The sequence below is a fragment of the Cetorhinus maximus genome, chromosome 20 (genome assembly GCF_964194155.1).
Source record: "Cetorhinus maximus chromosome 20, sCetMax3.hap1.1, whole genome shotgun sequence".
Taxonomy (NCBI): domain Eukaryota; kingdom Metazoa; phylum Chordata; class Chondrichthyes; order Lamniformes; family Cetorhinidae; genus Cetorhinus; species Cetorhinus maximus.
Genome location: NC_135898.1, coordinates 86,223,034 through 86,242,509, shown reverse-complemented (window position 1 = coordinate 86,242,509; position 19,476 = coordinate 86,223,034). Strand labels below are relative to the sequence as shown.

General features: G+C 47.8%; 1 protein-coding gene across 2 annotated transcripts in view; it reads left to right on the top strand.

Annotated features, from left to right (window-relative positions):
- The window catches only part of LOC144694544 (cartilage acidic protein 1-like), a 286,667-nt gene that overhangs the window by 250,141 nt on the left and 17,050 nt on the right, over positions 1-19,476 (top strand). For both annotated transcript variants that reach the window (XM_078565103.1, XM_078565102.1), the window contains exons 8-10: positions 3,571-3,653; positions 6,404-6,504; positions 7,952-8,120. In XM_078565103.1, the coding sequence (XP_078421229.1) occupies positions 3,571-3,653; positions 6,404-6,504; positions 7,952-8,120 (353 nt within the window). The remainder of the gene's footprint in view (positions 1-3,570; positions 3,654-6,403; positions 6,505-7,951; positions 8,121-19,476) is intronic.

Sequence of the window (19,476 nt, the reverse complement as noted above, 5' to 3'; positions counted from 1 at the left end):
TCTCAAGCGGCTCAGTTTCAAATTTTGGTTTATAATTGCTCCTGTGAGGCCCCTTGGGATGTTTTAGTACATACAAACATACAAATTAGGAGCAGGAGTAGGCCACTCGGCCCCTCCAGACTGCTCCACCATTCAATAAGATCGTGGCTGATCTGAATGTAACCTCGACCCCACATTCCTGCCTACCCCTGATAACCTGTCACCCCCCTTGTTAATCAAGAATCTATCTACCTCTGCCTTAAAAATACTCAAAGACTCTGCTTCCCCGGCCTTTTGAGGAAGAGAGTTCCAAACACTCACATCCCTCTGAGGAAAAACATTCTCTTCATCTCTTGTCTTAAATGATCGACCCCTTATTTTTAAACCATGACCCCAAGTTCTAGATTCTCCCACAAGAGGAAACATCCTCTCCACATCCACCCTGTCAAGACCCCCTCAGGATCTTAAAGGTTTCAATCAAGTTGCCTCTTACTCTTCTAAATTCCAGTGGATATAAGCTTAACCTGTCCAGCCTTTCCTCATTAGACAACCCACCCACTCCTGGTATTAGTCTAGTAAACCTTCTCTGAACTGCTTCTAAAACATTTACATCTTTCCTTAATAAGGAGACCAGCACTGTACACAGCACTCCAGATGTGGTCTCACCAATGCTCTGTATAACTGAAGCATAACCTCCCTACTTTTGTAATCAATTCCCCTCGCAATAAATGATAACATTCTATTAGCTTTCCTAATTACCTGTTGTACCTGCATACTAACCTTTTTTTGATTCGTGCACTAGGACACCCAGATCCCTCTGAATCTCAGAGCTCTGCAATCCCTCACCATTTAGATAAAGTGTTTCTTTTTTATTCTTCCTGCCAAAATGGAGAATTTCACACTTTCCCACATTATACTCCATTTGCCAGATCTTTGCCCACTCACTTCTCCTGTCTACGTCACTTAGCGTGCTCCTTATGTGCTCTTCACAACTTGTTCTCAGCCTCCTCCGGAGATCCCCAGCATCACAGATGCCAGTCTTCAGCCAATTCGATTCACTCCACGTGATATCAAGATCAGCTGAAGGCATTGGATGCTGCAAAGGCTATGGGCCCTGACAATATCCTGGCAATAGTGCTGAAGACTTGTGCTCCAGAACTTGCTGTGCCCCTAGCCAAGCTGTTCCAGTACAGCTACAACACTGGCATCTACCCAGCAATGTGGAACATTGCCCGGGCATGCCTTGTGCACAAAAGCAGGACAAATCTGACCCAGCCAATTACCGCCCATTACTTACTCTCCATCATCAGTAAAGTAATGGAAGGCGTCATCAACAGTGCTATCAAGTGGCACTTGCTTAGCAATAACCTGCTCACTGACACTCAGTTTGGGTTCCGAAGGGTCACTCAGCTCCTGACCTCATTTCAGCCTTGGTTCAAACACGGACAAAAGAGCTGAACTCCAGAGGTGAGGTGAGAGTGACTGCCCTTGACATCAATGCAGCATTTGACCAAGTGTGGCATCAAGGAACCCTAGCAAAACTGGAGTCAATGGGAATCAGAGGGAAAACTCTCTGCTGGTTGGAGTCATACCTAACCCAAAGAAAGATGGTTGTAATTATTGGAAGTCAATCATCTCAGCTCCAGGACTTCACTGCAGGAGTTCCTCAGGGTAGTGCCCTGGGTACAGCCATCTTCAACTGCTTCATCAATAACCTTCCTTCCAAACAAAAGGTCAGAAGTGGGGATGTTCGCTGATGATTGTGCAATGTTCACCATTCGCAACTCCTCAGATACTGAAGCAGACCATGTCCAAATGCAGCAAGACCTGGACAATATCCAGGTTTGGCCTGACAAGTGGAAAGTAACATTCATGCTACACAAGTGCCAGGCAATGACCATCTCCAACAAGGAGAGAATCTAACAATCGCCCCTTGACATTCAGTGGCATTGCCATCACTGAATTCCCCCCCATCAACATCCTGGGGGTCACCATCGACCAGAAACTGAACTCGACTAGCCATATAAATACTGTGGCTACAAGAGCAGGCCAGCGGCTAGGAATCCTGCGACGAATAACTCACCTCCTGATTTCCCAAAGCCTGTCCACCATCTACAAGGCACAAGTCAGGAGTGTGATGGAATACTTTCCACTTGCCTGGGTGAGTGCAGCTCCAACAACACTCAAGAAGCTCGACACCGTCCAGGGCTAAGCAGCCGCTTAATTGGCACATCCACAAACATTCATTCCCTCCACAGTGGCAGCCTCCACCTTCTACAAGATGCACTGTAGGGACTCACCAAGGCTGCTTAGACAGCACCTTCCAAATCCACGACCACTGCCATCTAGAAGGACAAGGGCAGCAGAGAAATGGGAACACCACCACCTAGAAGTTCCCCTCCAAGTCACTCACCATCCTGACTTGGAAATATATTGCCGTACCTTCACTGTCACTGGGTCAAAATCCTGGAACTCCCTCCCTAGCAGCACTGTGGGTCTACCTACAACACATGGACTGCAGCGGTTCAAGAAGGCAGCTCACCACCACCTTCTCAAGTAGGGATGGGGAATAAATGCTGGCCTAGCCAGTGAAGCCCACATCCCATGAATGATTAAAAAAGAAACTTTCCTAACTATCTTTGTGTTGTCAGCAAATTTAGCAAGCATTCCTTTGGTCCCTTCATCAAAGTCATTTATATAAATTGTAAAAAGTTGAGACCCCAGCACTGATCCCTGTGGCACACCACTCATCACATCCTGCCAACCAGAAAAAGACCTATTTGTGCCAACTCTCTGCTTCCTGTTCGCTAGCCAATCTTCTATCCGTGCCAATATGTTACCCCCTTCACCATGAGCTTTTAATTTCCACAGTAACCTTTGATGTGGCACCTTATCAGATGCCTTCTGGACATCTAAGTACAATACATCCACCTTTATCCACGGCACATGTGAGTCCCTCAAAAACTCCAATAAATTGGTTAAACATGACTTCCCTTGTACAAAACAATATTGACTCTTCCTGATTGCCTTGAGTTTTCCTAAGTGCCCTGCTATAAAGTCTTTAATAATAGCTTCTAATATTTTCCGTATGACAAATGTTCGGTGAACTGGCCTATAGTTTCCTGCTTTCTGTCTCCCTCCCTTCTTGAACAAAGGAGTTACATTTACTATTTTGCAACCTAATGGAACCTTCCCCAAATCCAGGGAATTTTGGAAAATTAAAACCAACGCATTGTGCATTGAAGGTGCTATGTAAATGCAAGTTGTTGTTGTGCTTTCTATTGAAGTTAGTCGACATCGAATGTGTCCAGTACCTGTATGGCCTAATCAGTGAGCTGCCGGTCTTGGATGCTGGCCTAAGGGTACACTTTGCATTTTGGTGCGTGAGAGGTTCCAGATTCAGATCCCCGGTGAGCCCGAATATACAGGGGTGGGAGGAGGTTGGCGTGGAGCAGAAATGCTGGTATGGACCAGGCCAGTTGGGCGGAATGACCTGTCGCTGCCCTGTAAGACTCAACATGACTTGCTGGTCGCGGATTACCGGAATCTGACTGGGTACTGATTGCCTATCCCCACTGTGTTCCTTTGCAGGGTCTCACGCCGGGAAGGGGCAGACCCACTGATTGAAGAGGGAAATGTAGGAGATGCTGCAGAGCACACAGGACAAGGGACAGGTAAAGCCAACAAGCTGCCGCCAGCTTCATTGCTCTTTGTGGTTGTTCATTGTTCTGGTTACTGGTCGAGGCTTTAAGCCTAGGCCCTGCCTGTCATCTCAATGGATAAAAAAAATCCCACGGCCACTATTTAGGAAGAGGCGTGGGGAAGTTCTTCTCCCTGATGCCCTGGCCAATATACATCCCTGTACCAATGCTTCAAGAAACAGGTTATCCAGTCACTATCAGATTGCTGTTTGTGGGAGCTTGCTGTGTGCAAATTGGCTGCCTCATTTACTGCATTAGGACAGTGACTACATTTCGAAAGCACTTCATTGGCTGTGAAGCGTTTTGGCATCCTGAGACCCTGAGACGCGCTATAGAAATGCAAAGTTCCCTTCCTTTCCCTTTATTTATATTTTGTTTCTGAAGGGGTGCGGGTATGAGGGAGTCATGCTTTCCAACAGGCTGCCTCTGCCAGAGCTGGAATTGTTCAATCCTGCCACCACCAAGGGCCTCTGGGCAGAACCTGTGGGAATACTGAACCCTAAAGATGTGAATAAAACCAGAGTAAAGAAACGTTATTAAGTGCAGACCATAGAGGAAGTAATGTCATGGTTAGTGGCTGAGTGGTTAGCACTCTCACCTCTAAGGTCAGTACGTTGTGAGTTTAGTATCCTGTTTCAGATACTAGAACAGAAAATCTAGGCTGACATTCTAGTGCAGTACTGAGGGAGTGCTGCACTGTCCAAGGGGCAGTACTGAGGGAGTGCTGCACTGTCGGCAGGCCAATATTGAGGGAGTGCTGCACTGTCAAAGGGGCAGTACTGAGGGAGTGCTGCACTGTCGGCAGGCCAATATTGAGGGAGTGCTGCACTGTCAAAGGGGAAGTAGTGAGGGAGTGCTGCACTGCCAGAGAGTCAGTACTGGGGGAGTGCTGCACTGTCGGAAAGTAAGTACTGGAGGAGTGCTGCACTGTCAGAGAGTCAGTACTGAGGGAGTGCTGCACTGTCGGAGAGTCAGTACTGGGGGAGTGCTGCACTGTCGGCGAGTCAGTACTGGGGGAGTGCTGCACTGTCAGAGAGTCAGTACTGAGGGAGTGCTGCACTGTCAAAGGGGCATTACTGAGGGAGTGCTGCACTGTCAGAGGGTCAGTACAGGGGGAATTCTGCACTGTCAGAGAGTCAGTACAGAGGGAGTGCTGCACTGTCAGAGGGTCAGTACAGAGGGAGTGCTGCACTGTCAGAGGGTCAGTACAGAGGGAGTGCTGCACTGTCAGAGGGTCAGTACAGGGGGAATTCTGCACTGTCAGAGGGTCAGTACAGAGGGAGTGCTGCACTGTCAGAGGGTCAGTACAGAGGGAGTGCTGCACTGTCAGAGGGTCAGTTCTGAGGGGATGGTGCACCTTTGAAGCTCCTGCTTTTTGCAAGGGGCATTAAACTGAGGCCCTATCTGTCCTCACATGTCAAATGAAGGAACCCGTGACATGAAGGGCAGGGGGGGAGTTATCCCTGGTGTCCTGGGGCCAATATTTATCCCTCAGTCAACATTGTTAAAAAGGATTATCTGGCCATTATCACGTGTTTGATTGTGGGAGCTTCCCGTGTGTAAATTGACTTCTGCATTTCCGACATTCTAACAGTGATGACCTTCAAAAGTACTTCATTGGCTGTAAAGCGCGTTGAAACGTCCTGAGGTTGAAGGTGCTATAAAAGTGAAAACCCTTCCTACTCCCTGTTTAGCGTCACCACCTGTGGGATCTTGCTGTGCACCTATTGGGTGCTGCGTTTGCCTGAAGGCACAGCAACCGCTCTTTAAACGAAGCAATGAACCGGCCATGAAGCGATTAGGTGGGGTACAGTAGAAAGTACAAACTCTTCCTCCCTTCTAACTGGGCTGTAGATGGCACTATGCAGCTTCGGTTAAGTCGATGGTCACAGACGAAGCCACAAGATTTCCCACTGATTGGAAATGACTCTTCTATCCTGAACGGCAATTCACTGCCGAGACATATTCTTTAACAGTCTCGAATCCCTTACTTCCCTCCCCAAAGGTTTCCCACCCCCCCTCCGCCACCCCCCGGTGACAGTTTTCAACATTGGCAATGTGCTTCAACACCCTCCTCCTGTGGCTGGGGTGGGGAGCACAGTCGGGGAGCCCAATGTAACGTCTTTGCTGGGCACATTCCACTTCACCCTGGTCCTAAAGCTGTAAGTTTTTTTTATTCTTTCACGGGATGTGGGCGTCACTGGCAAGGCCAGCGTTTGCGGTCCCATCCCTAACTGCCCTAGAACGGAGCGGCTTGCTAGGCCATTTCAGAGGGCAGTTGAGAGTCAACCACGTTGCTGTGGGGAGTCACATGTAGGCCAGACCGGATAAGGACAGCAGATTTCCTTCCCTAAAGGATATACCTGAACCAGATGGGTTTTTAACAGCAATCGATGGTAACTTCATGGTCACCGTTACTGAGATTTGCTTTCAATGTTTTTTTTTTAATTTAATTTCAATTCAACTACAGGATTTGAACCCTTGTCATCGGAGCATTAGGCCAGGCCTCTGGTTTCCTAGCCCAGTGACATGACCGCATCATACCCCCTGGAGAGGTTATAACAATCCAATGGTTTCATGATTGCTATTGATGAAACTAGCATTTTATTCCAGATGTATTAATTCAATCGGCTGTGGTGGGGTTGGGACTCGTATCTCCAGTCATTAGTCCCGCTCGCAGGATTACTAGCCCGGTAACATAGTCACTCTGCTATCGTCCCCAGGTGCTGTTGCTACTGATTTTGATGGTGACGGGATGCTGGATCTCATCATTTCTCACGGAGAGTCCCGGGCACAGCCTCTTTCTGTCTTTAAAGTAATCCAGGTATGTGCCTCTGCTCTTACTAGGGTAGGATTTTTTTTGTCCACCCACCCTTCACCACTTAACATGCCAGGCCAACCCCATCCCTCCCACGTGTAAAGGCCCCTTGTTAAGACAGGGCCTAGTGCTGAGTTAAACAGCAGGAGATTCAAACACAGCGGAGGCCAGTGTCCTGTAGACTGGAGCCTTCCGATTGGAGGTTCTGATTGGACTGAGGTGGGAGCTGAGCCCTTTGCAAAAGCAACTCAGGCCAGAACCTTAGGCCTGTCCCCAGGACACCTACCGTTCCTCACTCAACAGCGGTTCAAGGGCTGACCATGGCCTCTCACTCTCTCTCTCTCTCTCCCCGGGCGTATCAGCAGACGGCCAATTGTCCAGCTGGACAGTGGGCTGGGAGGTATTAGGATCACTCCAATTCACCTCATTAGCATGGGAGTATTATTGGAGCAATGCTTACCTCAGGTACTGAGCCAGCTCCTCCCCCACCCCTGGAGTGCTGAGTAAACCCCTCGAAATCAGTGAATAATGGGCCTTCAACCCAGCAAACCGGGACTCTGCTGTTAATTCCTAACCTTTACCTCCTGGGGAAATAAATGCCTGTTGTCCTGCAGGTGGCTTCAGTCTGAATCCAGCCTTTAATCAAACCCCAACTGACGTAGCTGCAGCAGAATTACTAATGATTGGAAAGGATGTAGGGCACAGAAGTGGGCCATTCAGCCCAACTATTCCATACCTGTGTTTATACTCCACCCGAGTCCCCTCCCATTCTTCCTCATCTAAATCTGCATCGTGGCCGTCTCTTCCCTTCTCATGTGCCTGACCAGCTTCCCCTCAATGCTGTACTATTCGCTCCGACCACTACCTGTGGCAGCGAGTTCCACTTGAGAAACAGGGGTTGGAGCCGGGCCCATTCATCTCCAAGATGGCAGCGTGAACCCACACTGATGGCCAGAGTTTCTCCTTCGTTTCTTCGCTGGAGACGTGGGTCTCCAGTGCCTACCAAATGGGAGCCAGGGATATCCTGACCCAGCCGACCCCTGCGATCAGAAGAAGGGAAGCTGGAAGATTGGTGTTGGTGCATCTGTCTCATTCGCACCCTCTACCAGCTGAATGCGGCTTACGGGAGCGAGCTGCCTCCCAAAACTCAGTGCCCTACGGTGGTCTAGTCCTACGATTTTCAACATGGGACACTGTGATTCAGGAGAGGGTGTCTGCCGAGTGTGGCAACAAGGAATGAATTTGACCAACCGATCCAAAGAGGCCCACCAATCCACCAATCATAAAGCAGCCACATGCTCCTGTTCGATTTGTGTCAGGTTGGTCACTGGATATTGAACCATACCGTGGCAGAGATGGTGATCAGTCATCCACATCAACGTGAGAGCAGGGGAAGAGAGGAGATAGAAGCAGAATCTGTAACCGATGTTCTGTCTGGGTTTTTCTTTTAAAGGGTTCTGACAACAATTGGTTGAGAGTCATCCCTCGGACCAGGTTTGGTGCGTTTGCCCGTGGGGCAAAGGTTGTGCTGTACACGAGGAGGAATGGGCCTCACCTCCGCGTTATTGACGGAGGCTCTGGGTACCTCTGTGAAATGGAGCCGGTGGCACACTTTGGATTGGGTACGTAGCAGCAAAACCTAATTCCCGTTGTATTCCAACATTGAGTTCTTTCTCAAGTGAGAGGGTTCTGTATTTCTCTGGGAGTGGCAGGAGTGGGGATGAGGTTCAGCTGTAGAGCTGGTGAAGGATACGCCGAAGGACTACACATCTGGGCCGCTTTGAGTTGGCAGAACTTTTCAGTCCAACCCCCTTTCAAGGTTATTGGGGGTGGTATGGGGTGGTGGGATGGGTGGGTGGGGGGATGGGACTATCGAGGTTGCTCTTTGAAAGAGTTGGCACAGACTCAATGACTGAATGGTCTCCTCTGTACTGCAGTGTCCTATACGTTTTTTTAATTCTTTCACAGGATGTGGGCATTGCTGGCTAGGCCAGCCTCAGTTGCCCATCCCTAGTTGCCCTTGAGAAGGTGGTGGTGAGCTGCCTTCTTGAACCGCTGCAGTCCATGTGGTGTAGGTACTCCCACAGTGCTGCTAGGGAGGTAGTTCCAGGATTTTGAGCCAGCGACAGTGAAGGAACAGCGATATATTTCCAAGTCAGGATGTTGAGTGACTTGGAGGGGAACTTGCAGGTGATGGTGTTCCCACCTATCTGCTGCCCTTGTCCTTCTAGGTGGCTTGTCCTGGATGGTGTCAAGCTTCTTGTGTGTTGTTGGAGCTGCACTCATCCAGGCAAATGGAGAGTATTCCATCACATTCCTGACTTGTGCCTTTTAGATAGTGGACAGGCTTTGGGGAGTCAGGAGGTGAGTTATTCACTGCAGAATTCTCAGCCTCTGACCTGCTCTTATACCCACAGTATTTATATGGCTAGTCCAGTTCAGTCTCTGGTCGATGGTATCCCCCAGGATGTTGACAGTGGGGGATTCAGCGATGGCAATGCCATTGAACGTCAAGGGGCGATGGTTAGATTCTCTTCTTGTTGGAGGTGGTCATTGCCTGGCACTTGTGTGGCATGAATGTTACTTTCCACTTGTCAGGCCAAACCTGGATATTGTCCAGGTCTTACTGCATTTGGACATGGTCTGCTTCAGTATCTGAGGAGTCACGAATGGTGCTAAACATTGTGCAACCATTAGTGAACATCCCCACTTCTGACCTTATGATGGAGGGAAGGTCATTGATGAAGCAGCTGAAGATGGTTGGGCTGAGGACACTACCCTGAGGAACTCCTGCAGTGATGTCCTGGAGCTGAGATAATTGACCTCTAATAATTGGCAGTTGCCGGTTCCAGGCCAATACAGTGCTTTTCTACTCATTCCGTTAAACTCTAGGAAATCTCAACACACAGGTCTTTCAGGTCCTGTTTCTCTTTTCTTTCTGTGCTGTTAGCTTGTTAAATTGTTCGGGTGTCTGATTCAGGGCCCCGTACGTCCTGGGTTTGAAAAACTAGCAGGATTCAGTCAACCTCTCAGCCATTTAATGTTGGATAGAAGGCGGTTCATGTCTTAGGACATTGGGGAGCAGTCAGGAGCTTTCAATACCTCAGCCATGTCTCCCACACTGTCGCAGCATCTTCCACCCGCTCGGCAAGGGAACAAGGCTCAATGTCCCACCCAAAAAGTGTCCGCCCTGGCTCAATGGGTACAGCCTCCGGCTCCGAGTGAGAAGGCCGCAGGTACAAGTCCCGCTCCAGAAACTTGAGCACGTGACCTAGGCTGACACACACTCCAGGGCAGTACTGAGGGGGCGTTGCACTTGGTCGAGGTGCCATCTTTTAGATGAGACATTAAACCAAGACCCCGTCTGCCCTCTCAGGTGAAAGGTCCCATGGCACGATTTTGAAGGAGAGCAGCTGAGTTCTCCAAGTGCCCTGGCCAATATCTGTCCGTCAATCAATAACATTAAAACAGATTAACTAGGCGTTTAGCTCATTGTTGTTTGTGAGATCTTGCTATGCATAAATTGGCTGCTGCGTTTGCCTACAAAACAAATGGCAACTATAAATTTGAAAGCTTGTCATTGGCTGTGAAGCGTTTTGGGGCATCCTCAGCCGGTGAACCTTTGACCTCAGTCCCCATCAATCTTCCATGCATCGATCCAAAATATCCCATGTGGAATATCAGTCTTTGTCCCGCCTGTAGGATGTTCTCCAGGCAGATTGGCCAGCGGATTTCTTGTTATTAATATGTCCTTCAGGTGACATGTAGAGCCACATCTACCTAGTTGGCTTGGGTGAAAGTTAACTACACTTGAGGGAATGCCGGGGAGCACTAAGAGAGTGCTGGCCGTTATTCCCCCCTTAGCCAACACCAGTGAGAAAACATGGATGAGCTTCTCATGTTCGCTCTCAGGGACAAAGTGTGCACAAAGTGTCTCCCTACATAACAACAAATAAAAAATACATAAAATGTTTTGTGTTATTCCTGAGGGCCGTGATGAGCTGCCAGATTAATTATTTATTATCTTGGGATGCAGGGATCATTGGTAAGGTCGGTATTTATTCCATTCCTAGTTTTTCCTTGAGAATGTGGGCCGCCTTCTTGAACTGTCTGCTCGGTGAAATTGCTCCCACAGATCGGTTAGATCAGGAGTACCAGGGTTTTGACCCAGCGACAGTGAAGGAACGGCGATATAGTTCCTAAGTCAGGGTGGTGAGTGGCTTGGGGGCGAAATTACAGGTTGGTGGCGTTCCCATGGGCCTGCTTCCCTTGTCCTTCAAGGTGGTAGAGGTCAATGGTTTGGGAGGAAGGGTCAAATAAATGAAAGTCTTTCTCTTCTTTACCAGTCCGTATTTTCCTCCTTTTCCGGTTTAAACCCCTCAGCCAGTTTCCATGGAAAGATCGCGCCTTTTCAGGTGGATAAAGATTAATCACGCTCCATTCTCCTGCGCTCAATCATTTCTCCCTCTTTGTAAACACTGTTGTAGCATTCTCCAACAATACACAAGACAGATTTTTACTGGACTGTTTTACATAGAGAAACCATCCATCTTACACAAGCAAAATTAATTGTTGGGGGGAGGTAAAAATTGTTGATGGACGTATCATAAATCCACTTCTCCCCTCAGAAAAACCTGACAAGTCGTTGTAAAAAGACAAAATTGAGGTATAAATTATTTTTATGAAGTATTAAATAACAGTAACAGACATCCAAAGCTGCAATACTTGCTTGTGACAAAATAAATGTGTGAAGTTCTGAAGGAGGATTAGCTACTGCACTTAGGCCTCTACATGCCAGTTTCTCTCAATGCTGCTCTCCCTCTGTTCCAAACGTTCTTGACTTTTCATTTTATCTACACTGCTTTTTCTAATCGTTCACGGGACGTGGGTATCGCTGGCTGGGCCGGCATTTGTTGCCCATCCCTAATTGCCCTTGAAAAGTTGGTGGTGAGCCGTCTTCTTAAGCTGCTGCAGTCCCTGTGGTGTAGGTACACCCACAGTGCTGTTAGTGAGGGAGTTCCAGGATTTTGACCCAGCGACAGTGAAGGAACGGCGATATATTTCCAAGTCAGGATGGCGAGTGCCCTTGTCCTTCTAGATGGTAGCGGTCGTGGGTTTGGATGTTGCTGTTGAAGGAACTTCTCTTAGTTTTCTCAACATCTTTCTCCTGAGCTCCAATCAACACCATCAGAAATGCTCCTCCTCCCTCCACCATCCCTCACTTGTTGAAATCCGAGACTCATTGTTTGTTCATTATTTGCCAGGACCTGAGAATTCCTCAACTCAGTCTTCTCTTCCTCTTTGACGCAACAGGTTTTGTGAATCCCCAAGCTTGGCACGACCTTAACTGCTCCTTCATTTAGCTCAACTTGACTGTGTGGTGTGGCTCCGTTGGTACCAATCTCTTGTTGATGTATCAGGAGGGGTGAGTTTGCAAAACTCACCTCAGGTCTTGAGAAGTCAAACTAGGCCGAGGCTTTGGTGCAGTACCTGGTGGGGGGGGGTGCTATTTGGTTGGAAGCTACTGCCTTTCAGATGAGATGTTAAACTGATGTCTGTTCAGGTGCAAAAGATGCCAGTGAATCGTTTGGAAAAGAGGGGTGGTTTCCTAGCTAACAGTTATCTTTCAACCTATTCACCAGGAATGGGTTGACAGACCGTTTGCTGCATTAGCTGCATGTGGGATCTCACTGTTCATGAATTGGCTGTTGCAATGAATGTCTGCACATTGGGCCTTGAGATGAGGATGACATAAGGTGCGAGATAAATGCAAGTTCTTTCCTCTATGATTTTGGGTTTTGGCAGTGTCTTGCACTGCAGAGCATAGACCCCCAGCCAGGTTTCTCAAGCAACTCTCAGGCGCTTTACTGAGGGGCTTCATCTGTTTTGTGAGAAATTTGGGGATGATCGTTTGCAATGGTTTGTAAAAATACACAAGACACTATCCACATTATGTCCAAAGCTTGCTCCAAAACTCCAGGAGATGAGGAAAGGAAGACTTATATTTACATAGCACCTTTCACAACCTCAGGACATTCCAAAGTGCCAATGAAATGCTTTTGAAGTTCAGTCACTGCTGTAATGTAGGAAATTTGGCAGCAAATTTGCACACAACAAACACCCAACATCAGTAATGAGAGAGTGGCCAGTTAATGTGCTTTGGTGATGTTGATTGAGGGATAAATTTTGACCAAATCATTGGAGATAACGTCCATGCTCTTCTTCAAAATAGTGCCATGGGATCTTTCACATTCACATTCACTCAAGTAGGCCAATGAGGCTGTGGTTAAACATCTCCTTCATGTGACAGCACCTCCGACAGTGCGGCACTGCCTCACTACAGCCGCAGTATGTCAGCCTGGAGCTTTGAGCTCAAAGCCTGGAGTGGGATTGGAACCCAGCACCTTGAGGAAGCTACCAACTGAGCCATGGCTGACTCTGGCAGAGCGATTAAAATCGGAGGCCAGAATCAGAGGATACCTCAGATATCTCAGAGGGTTGTGGGGCTGGAGGGGATTACAGAGATAGGGAGGGGGGAAGCCGTGGAGGGATTTGAAAACAAGGACGAGAATTTTAAACTCAAGACATTGATTTACTGGGGGTCAGTGTAGAAGAGAGAGCACAGGGCTGAATGGGACTTGGTGTGAGTTATGATGCAGGCAGCAGAGTTTGGATGACCTCAAGTTTACAGAGGGTCTTTCCTGGCAGTGGGAATGCATTGGGAAGTTATCCCAACGTGGCTCCCTGGATCTTCCTGGCCCCTCACCTCACAGCCCGCCATCTCTGGGGCTGGAAAAATCTTGCCTATGGTGTCAGCGGTGGAAAAGAAAGAATTTCCACTCAAGATATTACACTGGGTATTATATAGCGTAGCAATTATGTCGCTGGACTTGTAATCCAGGTTATAGCTACTCTCCTGGATGAGACATGGGCCTGAAATTTTTGGATAGCGACGTTTCGCTTCCAGCCGCCCGAAGAGCTCCCTGCCGACCCCCCAGTGCCCTGCAGCCATTTCACGCTCGAATGAACATCATTTGGCTGCAGGCAGGACCTGCGTCCCTCTCTCTCCAGTCCCCACAGCGACAAGAGCTGGAGTGGACTGAAGAGCAACTTCAGGAAGATGCCTGAACCTAAGCCCCAGGACTGGAGAGCAAGGTCACTTTAAGGGCCCCAGGGTGGGGAGGGTAGGGAAGGCCTGGGGGTGTCGGGACAGAGGCCAGTGGGGTAGGGAGGTCCAGTGGCCACTGAACCTTAAGGGGTGGGGGGACGTCTGCAGTCAGAAAGGGGCTTCTGAATGAGTTGTCCCTCCTACCCCCTTCCCACCCGAGATCTAAGCCTGTCCTTTTCCGGGACTCCCCCATGCCAGGTAAGTCCTCCCGCCAGCCTAAAAATTGAGACTGGGCAGAAAATGGCCCTTGATTGGCCAATGGGGCGAGGGTGGATTGGCCTGCCTAAGGCCTTGCCTGGCCCAGCATAAAATCACTGCGAGGCCAGAGCGGGCGGGAACCCAGAGGGAATCCCCATCCTTCAATTTCATGTTCTCACCACCCCCCGCCCAACCGGTTAAAAACCCGCCGGCTGTGGGGGGGGGTGGGTGTGCGTGAAATTCAGGCCATGGACTACCTACTCCAGACATGAACAGTTGGACAGGTTCCACATGAGATACATTCAGGACATCGTAGGCATCAAATGGGAGGGTGAAGTGACCAGCGCCGAGGTACTTCAAAGAACAGAAATGCCTGGAATTGAAACGCTCATCATCAGAGCCCAGTTCAGATGGAGTGGACACCTAGCATGTATGGTTGATGATAAGATCCCTAAGGTGCTCATGTATTCGCAACCTAAACTTGGACACCACCTGCGAGGTAGGCCGAGAGTAAGGTTCAAGGACTCCTTGAAGGGGAACCTCAGGAAATGTGGCACGTCCACCACAGACTGGGAGAAACACGCACAGGAAAGAACTGCCTGGGAAGCGATCTCGAATAGTGGTGTGGTTTTCCTTGAATGACCAAGAATACAGGCAGCTAAAGACTAACCTGGAAAGACTGGGCGGTCCCAACAAAACCAGACAATTCATCCTTGCCCGCACTGTGGAAAGCTGTGCAAGATCTGCAATTATGGCATAGCCACACTAGAATGCACAATAGATGACTCTACGCACACAAGAGATAACCATCTTCAAGAACAGACAGAACCTGAGGATGTTGATTAAGACAGGAAGCAGAAATGCATAATCCCACCACGGCAGTTTGAGAATTTATATACAGTTAAATATTCTAGCAATAAAAATCAGCAAGAGTGAACTCTCCCAATAACCCAACTTAAAGAGCCATTGAATGCTTTAGGGAAGGAAACCTGCCATCCTTACCTGGTCTGGCCTATATTTAACTCCAGTCCCAACTTGGTTCACTGACCTGCAGCAATCACTCGTTTGGATTATGAAGTATGAGACATTGGGCAAGAATCATAGAATCTTACAGAAAGTGCTATTCACCCACTGTACAAGGTAGTCAAAGATCTCAAGGCTCCTTCAGCAACATCTTCCAAACCCACGACCTCTACCACCTAGAAGACAACCTTCACCACCACCTGGAAGTTCCCCTCCAAGCCATTCACCATCCTGACTTGGAAATATATCGGCCGTTCCTTCACTGTCGCTGGGTCAAAATCCTGGAACTCCCTCCCTAACAGCACAGTGGGTGTACCTACATCACATGGACTGCAGCGGTTCAAGAAGACAGCTCACCAGCCCCTTCTCAAGAGCAGCTAGGGATGGGCAATAAATGCTGGCCTAGCCAGCGATGCTCATATCTCAGGAATGAATAATTTTAATCACAGAATTGTTACGGTGTAGAAGGAGGCCATTCAGTCCATCTTGTCTGCACCGGCTCTCTGAGCATTTTAACTTAGAGCCACTCTCCTGCCTTTTCCCCGTAACCCAGCACATTGTTTCTATTTAAATAACCATCCAATGCCCTCTTGAATGCCTCAGTTGAACCTGCCTCCACCACACATGTAGGCAGTGCATTCCAAACCCTAACTACTCGCTGTGTGAATAAGTTTTTTCTCACCTCGCATTTGCTTCTTTTGCAAAACACTTTAAAACTGTGCGCTCTGGTTCTTGATCCATTTACAAGCGGGAACAGTTTCTCACCACCTACTCTGTCCAGACCTCTCATGATTTTGAAAACTTCTTTCAAATCTCCTCTTAGCCTTCTCCTCTCCAAGTAAAACAGTCCCACCTTCTCCAATCTTTCCTCATAACTGAAGTGTCTCATCTCTGGAACCTCATCTGCACTCTCTCCAATGCGTTCACATCCTTCCTATAGTGTGGTGCCCAGAGCTGTACATGATACTCCAGCTGAGGTCTAACCAGTGTCTTATATAAATTCATCATAACCTCCCTGCTCTTGTACCCTGTGCCCCTATTAATGAAGCCTAGAATACTGTATGCCTTAGAAACAGCTCTCTCTACCTATCCAGCCACCTTTAATGACTTATGTACATATACACCCAGGTCTCTCTGCTCCTGCACACCCTTTAGAATAGTATCCTTTATTATATTCTGTCTCTCCGTGTTCTTTGTACCAAAATGTATCACCTCACACTTCTCCACATTGAACTTCATCTGCCACCTATCTGCCCACTCCACCAATGTGTCAATGTCCTTTTGAAATTCTACACTGTCCTCCTCACAGTTTACAATTCTCCCAAACTTTTTGTCGTCCGCAAACTTTGAAATTGTCCCCTGCACACCAAGGCCTAGATCATTTATATATATCAGGGAAAGCAAGTGTCCCAATACTGACCCGTGGGGAACTCCACTATAAACCCATTAATTATTACTCTCTGTTCCCTATCCCTCAGCCAATTTTGTGTCCACCTTGCTACTGTCCCTTTTATTCCATGACCTATAACCTTCCTCACAAGTCTGTTGTGTGGCACTGTATTGAACACCTTTTGGAAGTCCATGTACACCACATCAACAGCCTTGCCCTCATCAACCATAATTGTTACCTCTTCAAAAAACTCCAGCAAGTTAGTTAGACACAATTTTCCTTTAACAAATCCATGCTGACTCCTCTGAATCAATCCAGACTATGAACAACCAACGTGACTATGAATTCTATCCTGAATAATTGTTTCTAGAAGTTTCCCCACTACCAAAGTTAAGCTAACTGGCCTGTAATTGCAGGGCAGATCTTTACAACCTTTTTTGAACAAGGGCGTAATGTTTGCAATTCTCCAGTCCTCTGGCACCTCCTCCAAATCCAGGGAACATTGAAAGATTATGGCCAGTGCCTCTGTAATTTCCATTCTCACTTCCTTCAAAATTCTTGGATGCATCTCATCCAGTCCCGGTGCCTTATCAACTTTAAGTACCGACAGCTTATCCAATACGTCCTCCTTATCAATTTTAAGCCCTTCTAGTGACTGAGTTTCCTCCGCTATCACCATGGCCTGGGCAACATTTACTTCATAGGTAAAGACAGATGCAAAGTATTCATTTAACTCCTCAGACATGTCTCTTCCCTCTATGTGTAAATTCCCCTTTTTGGTCCCTAATCAGCCCTACTCCTTTTACCAGCCTTTTACTATTCGATGTGCTTATAGAATACTTTGAGATTTCCTTTTATATTAGCTGCCGGTCTTTTCTCATAATCCCTCTTTGCTTCCAGTATTTGCTTTTTCACTTCCCTTCTGAACCTTCTGTATTCAGCTTGGTTCTCAGTTGTATTTGCTACCTGACACCTGTCGTAAGCACACTTTTTCTTCTTTAACTTCATTTCTATCTCCTTTATCATCCAGGGAGCTCTGGGTTTGTTTGTCCTACCCTTCCCTTTTGAGGGAACATACCTTGACTGTGCCCAGACCATCTCCTCTTTGAAGGTAGCCCATTGTTTAGCTACTGTTTTGCCAGCCAACCTTTGGGTCCAGTCAATCCGGCCCAGCTCCGTTCTTGCCCCATTGAAGCCCGCTGTCTACCAGTTGATTATTCTTACTCTGGATTGACCAATGTCATTTTCCACCATCATCCTAAATCTTATGATACAATGATCACTGTCCCCTAAATGTTCCCCCACTGTCACTTGATCTACTTGGCCCACCTCATTCCCAAGAACCAGGTCTAGCAGTGCCCCCTTTCTTGTCGGACTGGACACATACTGCTGTAGGAAATTCTCCTGAACACAATCTAGGAACGCTTGTCCCTCACTGCCCCGTGCACTACCACTATCCCAGTTTTTATATGGGTAATTAAAGCCCTCCATTATTACTACTTTATGATGTTTACACCTCTCTGTTATTTCCTTGCCGATTTGTTCCTCTATATCTTTCCCACTACTGTTGGTCTATATATTACACTGAGCAATGTAATTTCACCCTCCTTATTCCTTAGCTCTAGCCAAATCGATTCTGTCCTTGAATCCTCTGACACATCCTCTTTCTCCAGTACAGCAGTACTCTCCTTAATCAAAAACCCCTCCTACTGTTTTCCATTTCCTATCTTTTCTGAACATCTTATAACCAGGAATATTTAACACCCAGATCTGCCCTTCCTTAAGCCAGGTCTCTGTTATCGCCACAACATCATAACCCCACAAGACAATCTGTGCCTGTAACTCCCCAATGTTATTAACTGTACTCCGTGCATTCAAATATAGGCAGTGTAACCCTGATTTAGACTTCATTACTTGCTCCCTTACTCCAACTCCATCCATTAACTTACTCTTCTCTATTTTAGTGCTATCTGCCTCTCTCAGCATTCCCTGCGCCCTGGCATTACTTTCTAATATTCTCTCCAGGTTCCCACACCCCTGCTGAGTTTAGAATGAAGAATAACATTCTCAGGTTGCCGGCTTAAGGCTTAGAAAAGTTACAAGAGCGACGGGTTTCCTGCGCTGTAATAATACTGGGCCGCACTGTCTATTCCCAATAAACAGTCGAGAAAAAGAACTGAACTTTCAGAATATGGTGTAATAATAAAGACACAATCCTTCATTTTTCACCCTTCAAAAAATATCTGACAAACATCTGGGCTGGGAAAGGTTATTTAAATCAGCGACAAGGTACTTCAAAGGTTGTTTTGCACAGTGCGGGCTTTAATCTGAAACCACACAAAAGCTATTTTCCACATGAATTAACTTGTTCTGTTATGAATCTAGAAAAGCCCAGTGATCAATTCAAGAGATTGGGATATTCGCTGTGCGAATATTGTTTCCAATTGTCATTCGGAAGTGCAGATGGGGGTTGGGGCTGGGTGGGGGGAGGCGGGGGGAAGCCAGGTTTAACAGTCTGAGTGACGCTCATCTGAAGCTCTGGTAACTGGGCGCTCTTGGTTCCACTTGGACACAAGGCGAGCGTGGAAAATGCAAGCAAACAGCATCAGGGAGACAGCATCTGGCTGCAGTCGCTAGGCCGTGCCATTCCAGCGAGATTCGGGGAAGCGTTAGCCGGGAAGTGATGCCCTCCAGACCAAACAACGCAAATTATCGCTGGATGGAGAAGGAGGAAGGTGGAGAATCTGATGTGTCTGTGCTCAGTTGGGCATAAAGGCCTTTTCCACTGGCACTCGTTTTAGTCCAGATGGTGGGAGAGTAGCTCCTGGGCGAGGCCTTCTCTCTGCTCTTGTTGACATTACTAACGCTGACTCCCTTGCCCCAGCAATGCCTATAAAAAAGTGATTCTAATGCTCTTTAAGTTGCCCTGTGTGTCTATTTGTGTATCTTTAGTTATATATTAACTGTACTTATCTCAGGCAGGTGGAGCAGAACCTCAATTTTAAAATTCTCATCCTCCATGGCCTCACCCCCCCCTCCCTATCTCTGTAATCTCCTCCAGCCCTACAACCCTCCGGGATCTCTTGTGTTCCTCCAATTCTGGCCTCTTGTGCACCCCTGATTTGAATCACTCCGCCAGTGACGGCCGTGCCTTCAGCTGCCTGGGCCCTAAGCTCTGGAATTCCTCCCTAAACCTCTC